The sequence below is a fragment of the Paramisgurnus dabryanus genome, chromosome 15 (assembly GCF_030506205.2).
Source record: "Paramisgurnus dabryanus chromosome 15, PD_genome_1.1, whole genome shotgun sequence".
NCBI classification, from domain to species: domain Eukaryota; kingdom Metazoa; phylum Chordata; class Actinopteri; order Cypriniformes; family Cobitidae; genus Paramisgurnus; species Paramisgurnus dabryanus.
Genome location: NC_133351.1, coordinates 15,693,462 through 15,705,257, shown reverse-complemented (window position 1 = coordinate 15,705,257; position 11,796 = coordinate 15,693,462). Strand labels below are relative to the sequence as shown.

The following is an 11,796-nucleotide window of genomic DNA, read 5'->3' as shown; positions in this document are numbered from 1 at the left end:
ATAATAACACAGCCGTTGGTTTAAAACAACCCAGCATCGAGTCAATTTTAACCCAGCAGTGTGTTCTGTTCAGTATTTACCCATTATGGGTCAAAATAACACAGCCATTTTAAGGGTGTGTGTGTGTGTGTGCATGCAAAAAATTAACAACAAACGTGTTTGAATGTAGAAAAATATTTATTACAAAAAAAACACAAAGCTTTAGTCTTCTCTTTCACAAAGGTTATTTACAAATAAGAAATGTGTATTTTAAAAAGCACACAAGATTATTGTACTGTACGAGTTATGCTACGACAAAAACAGGGTTGTATGTATATGCACATGTGTGTGTTTTAATGGTAGAGAAGGTAATTGTGTATGGTATGTGGTAAGCGGAGCATCTTGGTTTTATTTAATCTTTTCTGACCCAGGGAACGGCGAATACACCATCTGCACAGTTGAGACAGGGAGCACGGGCCTGCAAAACAGCACATAAGACAGAATGAGTATCACAGCGCATAGAGGCATTTGGAGGGCTTATGGGAAATGTGGTTATATTTACCTGCAGTTTGCAGGAGATGTTTAATGTTCTGATCTGTAGTCAAGTCCACTGGTTTCTTTCCCTCAGCGTTTCTTGATGTCCTATCAGCACCATGTTCTAACAGAAGTTCCACCTCCTTTGCCCCACTGACCCTGGTTGCAGCATGTAAAGGTGTGTCGAGACCCCGACCACACTGCACATCAGCACCTGAAAACACAGAAAGTTCATTATTATGAAATTTTAATCATATATATAAAATGTTTTTGTATTTTATTATTTTCATTACATTTGCATGATGCATCTGTGCATTCATCCAAAATGCATTAAAGGTATACATTATATCATGATGTGTGTGTTCCCTAGGATCAAACCTTTGTGCTGCGCTTACAATGCTTTACCAATTGAGCTACAGGAACACATTAAACTTATACATTAACTACTAAAATTTAAATATCATGGAAGAATTGGTTGCTAAATCTGTAAGAATGTCTTGGATTATGTGTGTGTGTGATTCTGACCTGAGATCAGGAGACTTTGTACACACTCTGTGTTCTTGTATTCACATGCACAGTACAGCGGTGTTCCTATGTTGGGCACCTCCATGTCAACATTCACACCATGAGAGAGCAGCAGTTCAACACATGCTGTGTGACCTAAAATATGTTCAAATAGGACATCTATTTAATGCACAATGGATTAAAAATTTAAATGTACATGGATTACTCGCATATAACACACACCTCTCTGTGCTGCTTCGTGAAGAGGTGACCTCAGCAGATGAGCCGGATGGTGGACGGAGCTGTACATTAAAATAAGGCTGACGAGGGTGGGGTTTCCACTACAGCATGCACTAAAGAGAGGAGTGGTTCCGTCAATAGAAACTGCCTTCGCCTAAAGACATATAGACATTGTTAATGCAAAAAAGTCAATGAAAACCTTATTTAAAAATAAAGGACAATGTTGAATAAATAAAGAGATAGTTATACTGTACATACATCAGCTCCATGCTCCAGAAGAAGTTTAGCACAGGTAAAATGGCCTCCAACACATGCTTCATGAAGTGGAGTGATTCCATCTAATGTAGCCATGTCCACACTGTACCCCTATTCACATGCAAACATTGAACATTTATTTAATTCATAATCATACATTTAAAAATGAATACAGAAATTATACCCCAGAAAGTATTAAGCAACACTTAAAATGATTTCATGCATTTGCATTAAATAACATATCAAACAAATGTGGCATGTGCATACAAATAACTCTAGACCTTTTCTCTGAATTTACTCCTCTAAACAATTTTTCTAAACTTTTTTGGATAAATATTCTCCTTGAAAAGTGTGCTTATATTTTTTAAAGATAAATGCCTACGTAATGCAGCAACTTAACACATTTTTAAATGCTTATCCATTTAACCAACAATATTAACAAAACTAAATACTACGTTTTTATCATCAGTACCTGTGAAAGGAGTCTTCGCAGGGGCAGCAATCTTCCTTGCAATGCAGCATCATGTAGAGGTGTTCTATCATCCCAGGAACCTAACAAAGCACACACCGTTACCATCTAAAGTTGAACATATGATGCATTTCATATATATTTTATAAATGTTTAAGTATTGCAACACTGAGACTATCAACTACAGTGTTGAAACAATCACTTTTTAAGTACATTTATATTTGTTGTTTGTGCCTCTTCAAAAAAAATACATTCGAAAAGAAATGAAACCGAATTGGAGGACTCACCTGCCATCAGTGTATTGCACACTTGTCCTCCATACACATGAAACCTCCAATCCCATGGTTTACTCCAGACACTGACTTCTGCATGAATCACAGCCATCTTAAAAGCTCAGAATAAAACAACTGAGGGAGCTCACAAGCAGAGAGTCACTGAAACAATGAAGCACAGTAGTTTATATGGCCTTCAGATTGTAAGAATGTACCTCCCACCATTATCAGGGATATGTGCATACACCCCCACCTAAAGTAACTCCAAAAGGTGAGTGACCCCCACATAAGCAAATAACAGCCCCTTTAAAGTGTGAAAAGGGTCGGAGATACCCTACATACTTTAAAAACAACAAGCACTTTGTTTTTTACAGCATAAATTCAACCTTGATGGCCTAATATAAGACGACAGTCCACTTAACTCAAACCATTTAAGGAAACCGGTTGCCTTAAACCATTTAAGTTTTAAAACACATACATTTAAGCACTTTGAACTTGAGTCATGTGCAATTATGCACTTAAATTTAAGTAGTGTGAACTTAAATATAAGTGCATAACTGCATATGACTCAATTTGTTTAAGTTTACAGTACTTAAATGAATTTGTTTTAAAACTTAAATGGTTTAATGCAACCGGTTTCCTTAAATGGTTTGAGTTGAGTTAACTTTTAGGTTCTACGGTGCATTTACGGGAGAAACATACTTAAACACGAACTAAAATGTAAACATATAATACTCATATATATGACTCAGTCTATGATAACACAGCTACAGTCATTTTTTTTTTTGTAATTTACAGTTTTTTGCATAAAATCATCCTACATGATGTAAACATCATTTTGTGAAAATGTATTCTTAATATTTTTTTTTTAAATTGACTGAATAAGGTTATGTCAACGAATTAATATAAAGTTGAGTGAAATCATCCTTTTTTAAAAAATTAGAAGATGAGACTTCAGTCTGGATTTCACAGACAGGGTCACATATGTACAACTAAGCCAATACAAGAATGTAAAAATAAAGGCAATGAACCACGTACCAATGTAACTGCACATGCAAATGGGATCTAGTATCTGTCTCTCCAGCAAAACATGATTTACATGCAGTGTTATGCAGAAACAGGTTAAGCTGTACAGAAAGGCTGTTGAATATGTACATGTGCGTGAAAGCAACCCAAAAGGCGATAAGTGTTTGCAAACGGCTCCTGGTTTTAGCCTTGAATGAGTTAGGGTGTGAATTATCCGCCCTGTGTGGGTGTTACAAGAAGATTCCTGAGCTAGAGAGACCCTGACTGATATCTACAACAATAACATTTACTTCACCACAACATGCCTCATTTATACTCTTTTTCAAGCAAGTCAAAGCAAATTTAAGTTTTTCATGCATGTTTATAATCTTTATATGTGGACTAAATAATGAAAGCACAAATCATAGCAAAATTTAGCTACTTAAGGAAACACAAAATAAGAGAAAAAGAATGTAGCGTACAAGCTTGTTATCAATATTTATTGTAGATTATGTAAAAAAAAAACAATTCAGGCAGTAAGAAAGCTTGTCACAGTCAATCACATTTATAAATATTAACATAAAAGGGAAGTATAAAATAATGGTGTACCATACACAAAACCAGTTTGAAAGAGTCCTAAATTTAAAGCAAGAGTGGACGGCTATTAAAAGCTTCATAGACACCTGAGGTTATTATTTTATTCAGAAATGTAAACAGGTTAGTTGTGCACATCTGTACTTACTTTATTTGCATCCTGCCTTTACCAGTAAAGGTAAAAATAAGACTAATATAAAGGAAATGTTCACCTCGAAAGAAACTTGTGTTTTCTGCACACTCTCATGTTATATCAAACCAAATAAGATGTTTCTTTTCTGAAACAATACAAACCATAATATTTAGGGAAATATTCACATATAATACTATAAATATGTACCTTTTAACTTATAATCTGATAATTCACTGACTTTCCAGCATCAGAGAATTGCTGTTACTAGATCAGTGATTTATATTCAAGAAGCGGATCAGTCCAATTCATGTAATTCATCCTATTTGCAACCTGGATTGAAAGGATTATTAAAAGCATCTTAACAGAATGCTTCATTTGAAAATTTCCTATAAACTGTCGTTGAATGTAAAATATCTGAATAAAAAAATCCTATTTTGTTTAACAAAAAAAAATACATACAGTATAGGGGTTTGGAGTGACAAACCATTTTCGGTGAACTACAATAAGGTAATGTTAGATCATAGGTCAGTTAGGACACAGAGGTTGGGTTTGCTATTTTACTTTTCGTCTTACTAAAGTTCTGCCCCAAACGACTGTGGGGGCCAGATGCATCTACAGCAACATCAATCAGGTGATCTGGGCGAAGCCACTGCAAAAACAGCAGGAAAAGGAAGTCAAGAACAGCAAAAATGGAAAAAACTAATCCAGCTACAGGCCCACAGTGATTCTGCAATCTGTGTAATCGATCAGGCAGTGACAGAACTGGCTCCCTGCATACACGGTTATACACCTACAACACAAACATAAAGAGAAGACAAATAACATAAACATAGGAAAGATTAGGAAAAAAAATTATAGAAATTGATACTTGGGCCATAATGATAACTTGTCATAAAACAAATGATCAATAAATCAGTAATATAATAGACTTTTGATTGATAATTGGCTGATTTAAACATTTTTGTAAAATGGTACAGATAATAATTTACCAAGTAATAGGGAAATAATAAACTAACCACCAGTACATGATATCACTAAAGCTGACCTTTTCTGTGCGATCAGCAACATTTCTCCAGGTGTAGAGGGTTCGGACCTTACGGTGGATGGTAGCAGGAGACGCCACATTTCCTGTGCGGATGTTTGCAATAACAGTTTCTAGCCCATCACAGATTGATCGAACTGTTGGTTCACACAGTGTCATTAACTCGTTGGGTAGGACCTCAGGTATACCTCCAACCCGAGTGCTTACCACCTACACAAACACAGACAAAGAAATGATCACCATCAATATCTGTGGAATAAAGAATTAAATATCCTATACAGGATTGTGCTCCTATATAGCTCACTTGTACAGCATTGCACTAGCAGCACAAAAGGTCATGAGTTTGAAACCAGAGAACACATATAATGATAAAATAAAAGTTGCTTTGGATAAAAGCATATGCCAAATGAATAAATGTAAAAAAAAATCCACATGGTCCAACCATTAAACTAAGGAAAGTTGCAAGGTAACCAAGTAAAATCAACTAAGTGTCTATAAATGGGTGTTAAAGGTGCATTGTGTGACTTTTAGAAGAATATCTTGATAGAAATGCAATATAATATACATAAACTATTATCAGTGGTACACCTTACTTAATGAACTGTATTGTTTTTATTGCCTTAGAAGGAGCTGTTTTTATCTACAAACACTGTGTCTCCCATTTACATGGAAGTCGTCATCATGTTTTTACAGTAGCCCTAAATGGACAAACTGTTCTACATAGCAAGTTTCGTCCCTACGCTGTCTCAGATGACGACATGTTTGTCCTCTGGCAGCTACCATAGCTTCTCATTTCTTTTTTGAAATTGGTTGCAATTCTCAATCTCACCACTACACGCCGCTAAAACACATTACACCTTTAACTAATCAACTAGTTTACATTCATAGAAAAAACACATACCTGCAGCCCACAACTGGCTCCCTCCACTATTGCCATACAGAAGGCCTCAGTAAGAGAAGTGTTGAGAAATATATGACCCTGAACAAGAACATCTCTCACATCTTTATGATCCAGAGCACCTAGTAGACGAACCCTATATTTACACAAAAATTGTGTACAGTATAAAGAAAGCATAGGCAGACTCATTTAGAAAAGCATTTTCTGGCTTTCCAGCTAGCTTTCTTACCTATCATGTAGCTGATACTTTTCTCGAACTTCTTCCAGAACGATTCTTTTGGGTCCCTCTCCACCAATCAGAAAGCAGAGATCTGGGTGCTTTCCACATAGTTCAGGAATGATGCCACTTAGTAAATCAATCCCTAAAAACAACCAACAATCACATACGGTAAATTAACTGCATATCAAATACAAATAGGACAGTGTATTTTATTATGGGAAAATTGTGTTGAGCCGGTATAATCGTATATCACAGCAGTTGCACGTAGAACATACATAGTAATCTTGTGTCTTAGTGTAGATGTGTGACAACGTTAAGGGCCGATATGTTTGGAATTCAAGAAAAGTGAAAATATCTTGAATCTCAAGTTCTCGAGTTATATGAGAAACACATTGCAGATATTTGAGATGCCTTGTGTGATTACAAGTGACGCCAAGCCAAATTCTTTTGTAAGTTCAAGTTTCACAGAACAAACTGTAAAATGTTTAACATGAAATGCTTTTAATGATCTTAAAAATTGTAAAAAAAAAAATAATCTGAAAATGTATGTTTAAACGTTGAAAAAACTTTGGTACACAAAATATATTTGTGCCAACATATTTCTTTCGTTAAACAGAAACCAAAATATTTATAAAAAATATGTATGAAATTGATTACTTTGACTCAATAATAAAGAAAAAGCACTCAGTAAGATCCCAGAAAAGCTGGAAACTTTTTAGTACTGTTTAAATATCTCAGTGTGACACCCCAAAAAGATAAAATGATAAGACTTTACAATAAGGTTGTATCTGTTAACAATTTGTAAATGCATTAGCTAACATGAACTAACAATGAACAATACTTCGACAGCATTTATTAATATTAATTCATGTTTATAAATACCTTTTCTGTAAACCAATCTACTAATGACCACAATGGTGATCTTGCTGTTATCACGCCGACAGGGATCAGGGGTGAAGTCAGTGGGGTCCACCGCATTCGGGATGACAGAGACAATCTCTGGGGCAAGGGCGGCCCGCAGAACAGTGTTCTCTTTACTAGTGTATGACACACACACAATATGACTTGTGTCACATAATGAGACGTTCAGCAGTTTATTAGTCAGTACGGAGCTCAGGTCGGCAAATCCGAAGAGAGAGTGATCTGTAAATACAGTATTGAGTCCCATTGTTTTGGCATGGAAAAGAGCATCATGGCCCATTGCAGAAAATGAGCTGTGAGCGTGCACGATTGTGATGCGTTCACGCACAAACACGCACCTAAGCAGTGGCAAACTGAGGAAGCAGGTGGTGGCTGTAGACTGATTATACATGACCTGAAAAAAAGACAAAATTATCAGTTTCCGGTGAAGGCTGAAAATTTTTACTGTAAACTCATCGCAATGTAAACACAAATATGATTCTACATTTTTAACGTCACTTAGCATATTACAAAACAAACCTGCAGGGGTAGGTAATACACCTTCAGTCCATTGGTCAGATAGCGAACTCCTCGGCGGTCTCCATAACCATGTGTTGCTATGACAACCTTATGTCCTTTTTCTATGAGGCACTGTGAGAGCTGGTAGATGTGACTCTCTACACCCCCCATGTTTGGGTAGAAAAAGTCTGAAACCATACATATTCTGTGCTTTAAACTTTCCTCTTTATCCGAGTGTCTGCATGTGCTGGAGGAGTGTGTAACCAGGGACTGGGGTGTTTTAGGAGTGTGACCTCCCCTCCTACGTCCCATGGTCATGACAAATCTTCAATGCTCTTTCAATACAATACAGATGCACCTGCCAAAATAAAAATTACTTTTAGCTCAAGCTAAATATTATTAAAACTAACCAAACAAATAAAAAGATACAAATTTCTTGTACAAACGTTTCTACAATTTGTTTAGAAGAGTCACTTTAAACAAGCAATAGACATTTTGTAGTAAAAGTCGTCAATAAACGTAGTACACATGCTAACTTGTAAGATAATATATTCAGGTATTATACTTCAGACACAAGATCATAAGTGACAAGCAGAAGTTATTTGCAAAGATAATTCCTGCTTGCGGTAGGAAAGGATCTTCGCTTGTTTACGGATTCTTGTGTAAGTTAATGTTTAACGGATGACAAGATTATGTGAATTCAACTTTCACACAACACAGTAAGGTAAATTTAACACATCTTATTCAGATATATTATAGTTCTTTTAGGCCTTATATTGAGCGATAAATACAGAGTTTATTTATGTTATATTTACATAAAGTTAAACAAAAAAGCTGAAAGGACTCACCCAGCCATTCCCTAACTGAAAATGGATGTATCTGAATCCTTAAAAGACAAATAGAACCAAATTGTAAATATGTGCTAGACGTCAGTAAATCTTTAGCAGGTAAAATGCTTCGTTTAATGTTTATGTACGCTAAACAACACATCATAGTGTCTACTTCCGTGATGAGTTGCGTTTCTTCATGATGTACAATCATTTAATACGTTTGAAGATGCTGCTCCCTATAGGACTGGATGAAACGGGTACTGTTTACATTATGTGCCTCATGAAACCATATGATAAGGTGACTAGATTTTTTAAACGAAAACCGGGGACATTTCCTAGTTCAATGGTCAAAATATCATTAAAATCTCATTTGTTGTTATCTATGAATTTAAATATGGGGACAAAACATTTACTTAGTATTTTTGTATTGTTTTGAGTACAAATATCAAAAAATTCTTAAATCAAGATGCACTTTCTTCATAAGAAAAATCCCCTAAGAAAAAATCTAGATTTAAGACAAAAAATATTAAACTGAAGTGAATTTGTGCTGAAAACAAGCAAAAAAAAAAATGGGGTAAGATTTTTTTGCTTGTTTTAAGCACGAATTTGATATTTTTGGTCTAAAAACTAGACTTATTTTCTTAGGTCATTTTGCTCATCAAGGAAATGAATCCTGTTTTAAGAATTTTTTATTATTTGTACTGAAAACAAAAACAAAAATGCTAAGAAAGTGTTTCTATTTAATTAATGTTAATTGAACAATTTCTGTAGCATAAATCTATTTTTTTCCTTTTTTATTCTGTACACAAATATGACATACCTTTTCAAAACTTACTTCTACTTCAGCTGATTTCATAGCATTGTAAAGGTGAAGAACAGAAGGAATAATGCAAAATGTAAACATATTTAGTTTACACAAAACAAATGCTCAGTACCATGCTGTGTTCAGTTCACTTCATTGGTTTATTACTTTAATTTACTAGTAGTTACCTTAACCTCCGATAACTTTGACTGTTTTCATATCTTATGATAACTTGATTGATGATAACTTGATTACGCTTTCTCATGTGTCTCCATAGGGGGTTTTAAGCATGCGTCAAAACCGCCGGCATCTTGAACGAACGAACAAAAAAAATCCTTGAAAATCGCATTCATGACGATTTATGGTGATTTTATTTCCGTTACACCATTGCCTAGAATGACGCTGATACAGGGCTCCCATGGTTTAAGATGGTGGCTCCATTTGACACATTCGTTCCAATGAATTGCCGTAGCCAAGGCGACATCTAGTGTACATATTTATGGCCCTTTCCCAAATGGCACACTCCGGACTTGTGGTCCTCCTCAGAGTCCACACTTTGATGACATCATGTAGTGCAGACTTTAGGGACCCTTGATGCGAGTCCACGTGGGTGCAACGGGAGTCGTATTTTGGGACAGACTCGAGCGTCACGCCGGAAATAGGAAGAGAAGTTTCCTGTCAGTGTGAACACCTCCCTTCCGTCGTCTGATTGGTGTGATTGCTCTTTCACAAGCTCTTCTGGGTTGGTAAAGTGCGCAAAGCCTGCTGCAGTGCAGGCCTCGCAAAAAGACTGCATCAAGGGGGCACAGGGGGCGCTGATGAGCACACTTCGGAGTGTAAAAACTACAGATGAGACACCCTACGGACTCGTAGACTAAGCTAGCATGCGCAATTTAAGGCCATGAGACCGAAAGTCTACGGCTGTGACGTGTCCGAAACCGCACATTGTTCAGTAGGTACTGAATGAGATGAAGAAATTACTTACTGACTGTTAAAACAGTAGGTACTCTATAGTATGAATCCTAGTAGTATGAATGGGATTCAGACATACTACATCCGCCATGTTGATACATCACGTGACATACGTTGTCATCACGTCATGTCCTACAGTCAGAAATCGCTGCTTTCGCCTTTCTTCTCCGTTGCATAACTCCACTCCTGATGCATTTTGGGATAGTAAAGTGTCCATTGGATGCACGCTTCGAAATCTAACCGGAAGTAGTAGGTCATCCGGGTACTTTTCGCATACAGTTTTTGGAATACTACGTATTCGGACATACTACTCGCCTCGCCTACTGCTTTTCGCCTACTATATGGTATGGAAGTAGGTGGTTTCGGATGCAGCACGCATGAAGTGTGCCATTTGGGACAAGGCCTATGATGTGTCTCGTAGTAAATTCTTCTTCGCTAAATCAGTGGCGTGCAACTAAGAAATTAGTGTAGCTCGGTCTGGTACTACAAAGGCTACATGCTGATCGGGGTTTTCAGTGGTTTTACTGGTTGTTTTGGACGTGCTGTAAAATAGGGACATTTCTGGGGACTGCTCCAATCGGGGACAGAACACCAAAAAACGGGACTGTGGTGTTTTTCCCCAGTGGTTCTAACGTGTTATCAAGTTAGCAAGTAAACTCAGAAAGTTTATTAAAACGTCTGGTTGTGGCGTTTGGTTGCACTAATATATACTAATATATGTAAATATGTATCTGGCCAGTTTATATTTGGCCATCTGCTAACGTCTTCTATCTGCTCCACTATAGTACACAGATGTGATAGCTGTGTTGAAAAAGTTGATAAGTTAAGGCAACCTGTAACCCGTAAATCATGACTTCAAAACCACGACTCACGACTTTGAACTGGGAGAATGAAAGGGAAATTACACAAATTTGACACCGGGAGAATGAAAAGGGACGTGTTTTTAAATTGACCAAATTAAATTTGTTAAATTCTTTATATCTTTCATGCTCTGTGGCAGGCAAGGTGGACATATATTTACTCGACATGTTAAAGCAACACTATGTCGTTTTTTTACCTTAAAATAATGTCTCTAAAATTATTTAAGTGATAGAACAACTTTTAACTGGACAAATTGTACTGTTGCTGCAACCTAAGCAGCCTCCTAGCTGCTACAAGCACACTCTGAAAGTGGCGGTGGAGGGTAGAAAACACAGCCCCTCCCATCCCCCTGCCTGCAGAAGAGTGTCTGATACCAGACACTGTTGCGCTTTTCAACCACATGGGGGAGCTGTAAGTCATTTTTACATGGAAACTACATAGTGTTGCTTTAAATCTAAGTGATTTCTTAAGTTATTTACCCCTGCCGGCAATGTACGAACTTTGCTTTGTTCCGCTATTTTGTATGGAACTCTATGGGAAGTCTAATTTGTTTTCCCCTAAAAGTGGGCGTGAACTTTAGAGACATTCTATGACGTTGCACCGGTTGTGGAGGACGGTGACGTGCTTTCCGTTTTCCCCACAGTTAAAGAGTAAAAAATTTAAAAAGACAGGGCAAAATTACTTGTGAAATATCATTATGATACATAGTGCATCAAAATGCAGTGTTTGTCTAAAAGAATACAGAGGTTTTAAGGTTTTATGCACCA

General features: G+C 36.7%; 2 protein-coding genes across 2 annotated transcripts; both read right to left on the bottom strand.

Annotated features, from left to right (window-relative positions):
* Positions 1-212: 212 nt before the first annotated feature.
* Positions 213-2,454, bottom strand: asb11 (ankyrin repeat and SOCS box containing 11). The gene is made up of 7 exons (XM_065251735.1): positions 2,269-2,454; positions 1,985-2,064; positions 1,516-1,623; positions 1,261-1,411; positions 1,039-1,173; positions 542-727; positions 213-457 (listed from the first exon to the last, which is right to left on the bottom strand). The coding sequence occupies exons 1-7, from the start codon at positions 2,363-2,365 to the stop codon at positions 333-335; spliced, it is 882 nt and encodes a 293-aa protein (XP_065107807.1). The 5' UTR covers positions 2,366-2,454; the 3' UTR covers positions 213-332.
* A 1,285-nt stretch (positions 2,455-3,739) lies between these two features.
* On the bottom strand, positions 3,740-8,571 carry piga (phosphatidylinositol glycan anchor biosynthesis, class A). The gene is made up of 7 exons (XM_065251713.2): positions 8,413-8,571; positions 7,586-7,922; positions 7,028-7,460; positions 6,155-6,287; positions 5,929-6,061; positions 5,031-5,237; positions 3,740-4,775 (listed from the first exon to the last, which is right to left on the bottom strand). Exons 2-7 carry the CDS (start codon positions 7,880-7,882, stop codon positions 4,515-4,517), a joined length of 1,464 nt encoding a protein of 487 aa, XP_065107785.1. The 5' UTR covers positions 7,883-7,922; positions 8,413-8,571; the 3' UTR covers positions 3,740-4,514.
* Between the last annotated feature and the right edge of the window lie 3,225 nt (positions 8,572-11,796).

What these genes read in the sequence shown, in the direction of transcription:
- asb11 (XM_065251735.1), bottom strand. Translation starts at nt 2,365, where the DNA reads ATGGCTGTGATTCATGCAGAAGTCAGTGTCTGGAGTAAACCATGGGAT. An exon ending in GTGCAATACACTGATGGCAG is followed by an intron (nt 2,065 to 2,268) that starts GTGAGTCCTCCA and finishes GTGCTTTGTTAG; the next exon opens with GTTCCTGGGATGATAGAACA. An exon ending in TGCGAAGACTCCTTTCACAG is followed by an intron (nt 1,624 to 1,984) that starts GTACTGATGATA and finishes GCATGTGAATAG; the next exon opens with GGGTACAGTGTGGACATGGC.
- piga (XM_065251713.2), bottom strand. Translation starts at nt 7,882, where the DNA reads ATGACCATGGGACGTAGGAGGGGAGGTCACACTCCTAAAACACCCCAG. An exon ending in GAGCCAGTTGTGGGCTGCAG is followed by an intron (nt 5,238 to 5,928) that starts GTATGTGTTTTT and finishes GTGTTTGTGTAG; the next exon opens with GTGGTAAGCACTCGGGTTGG. An exon ending in TTGCTGATCGCACAGAAAAG is followed by an intron (nt 4,776 to 5,030) that starts GTCAGCTTTAGT and finishes TTTGTGTTGTAG; the next exon opens with GTGTATAACCGTGTATGCAG.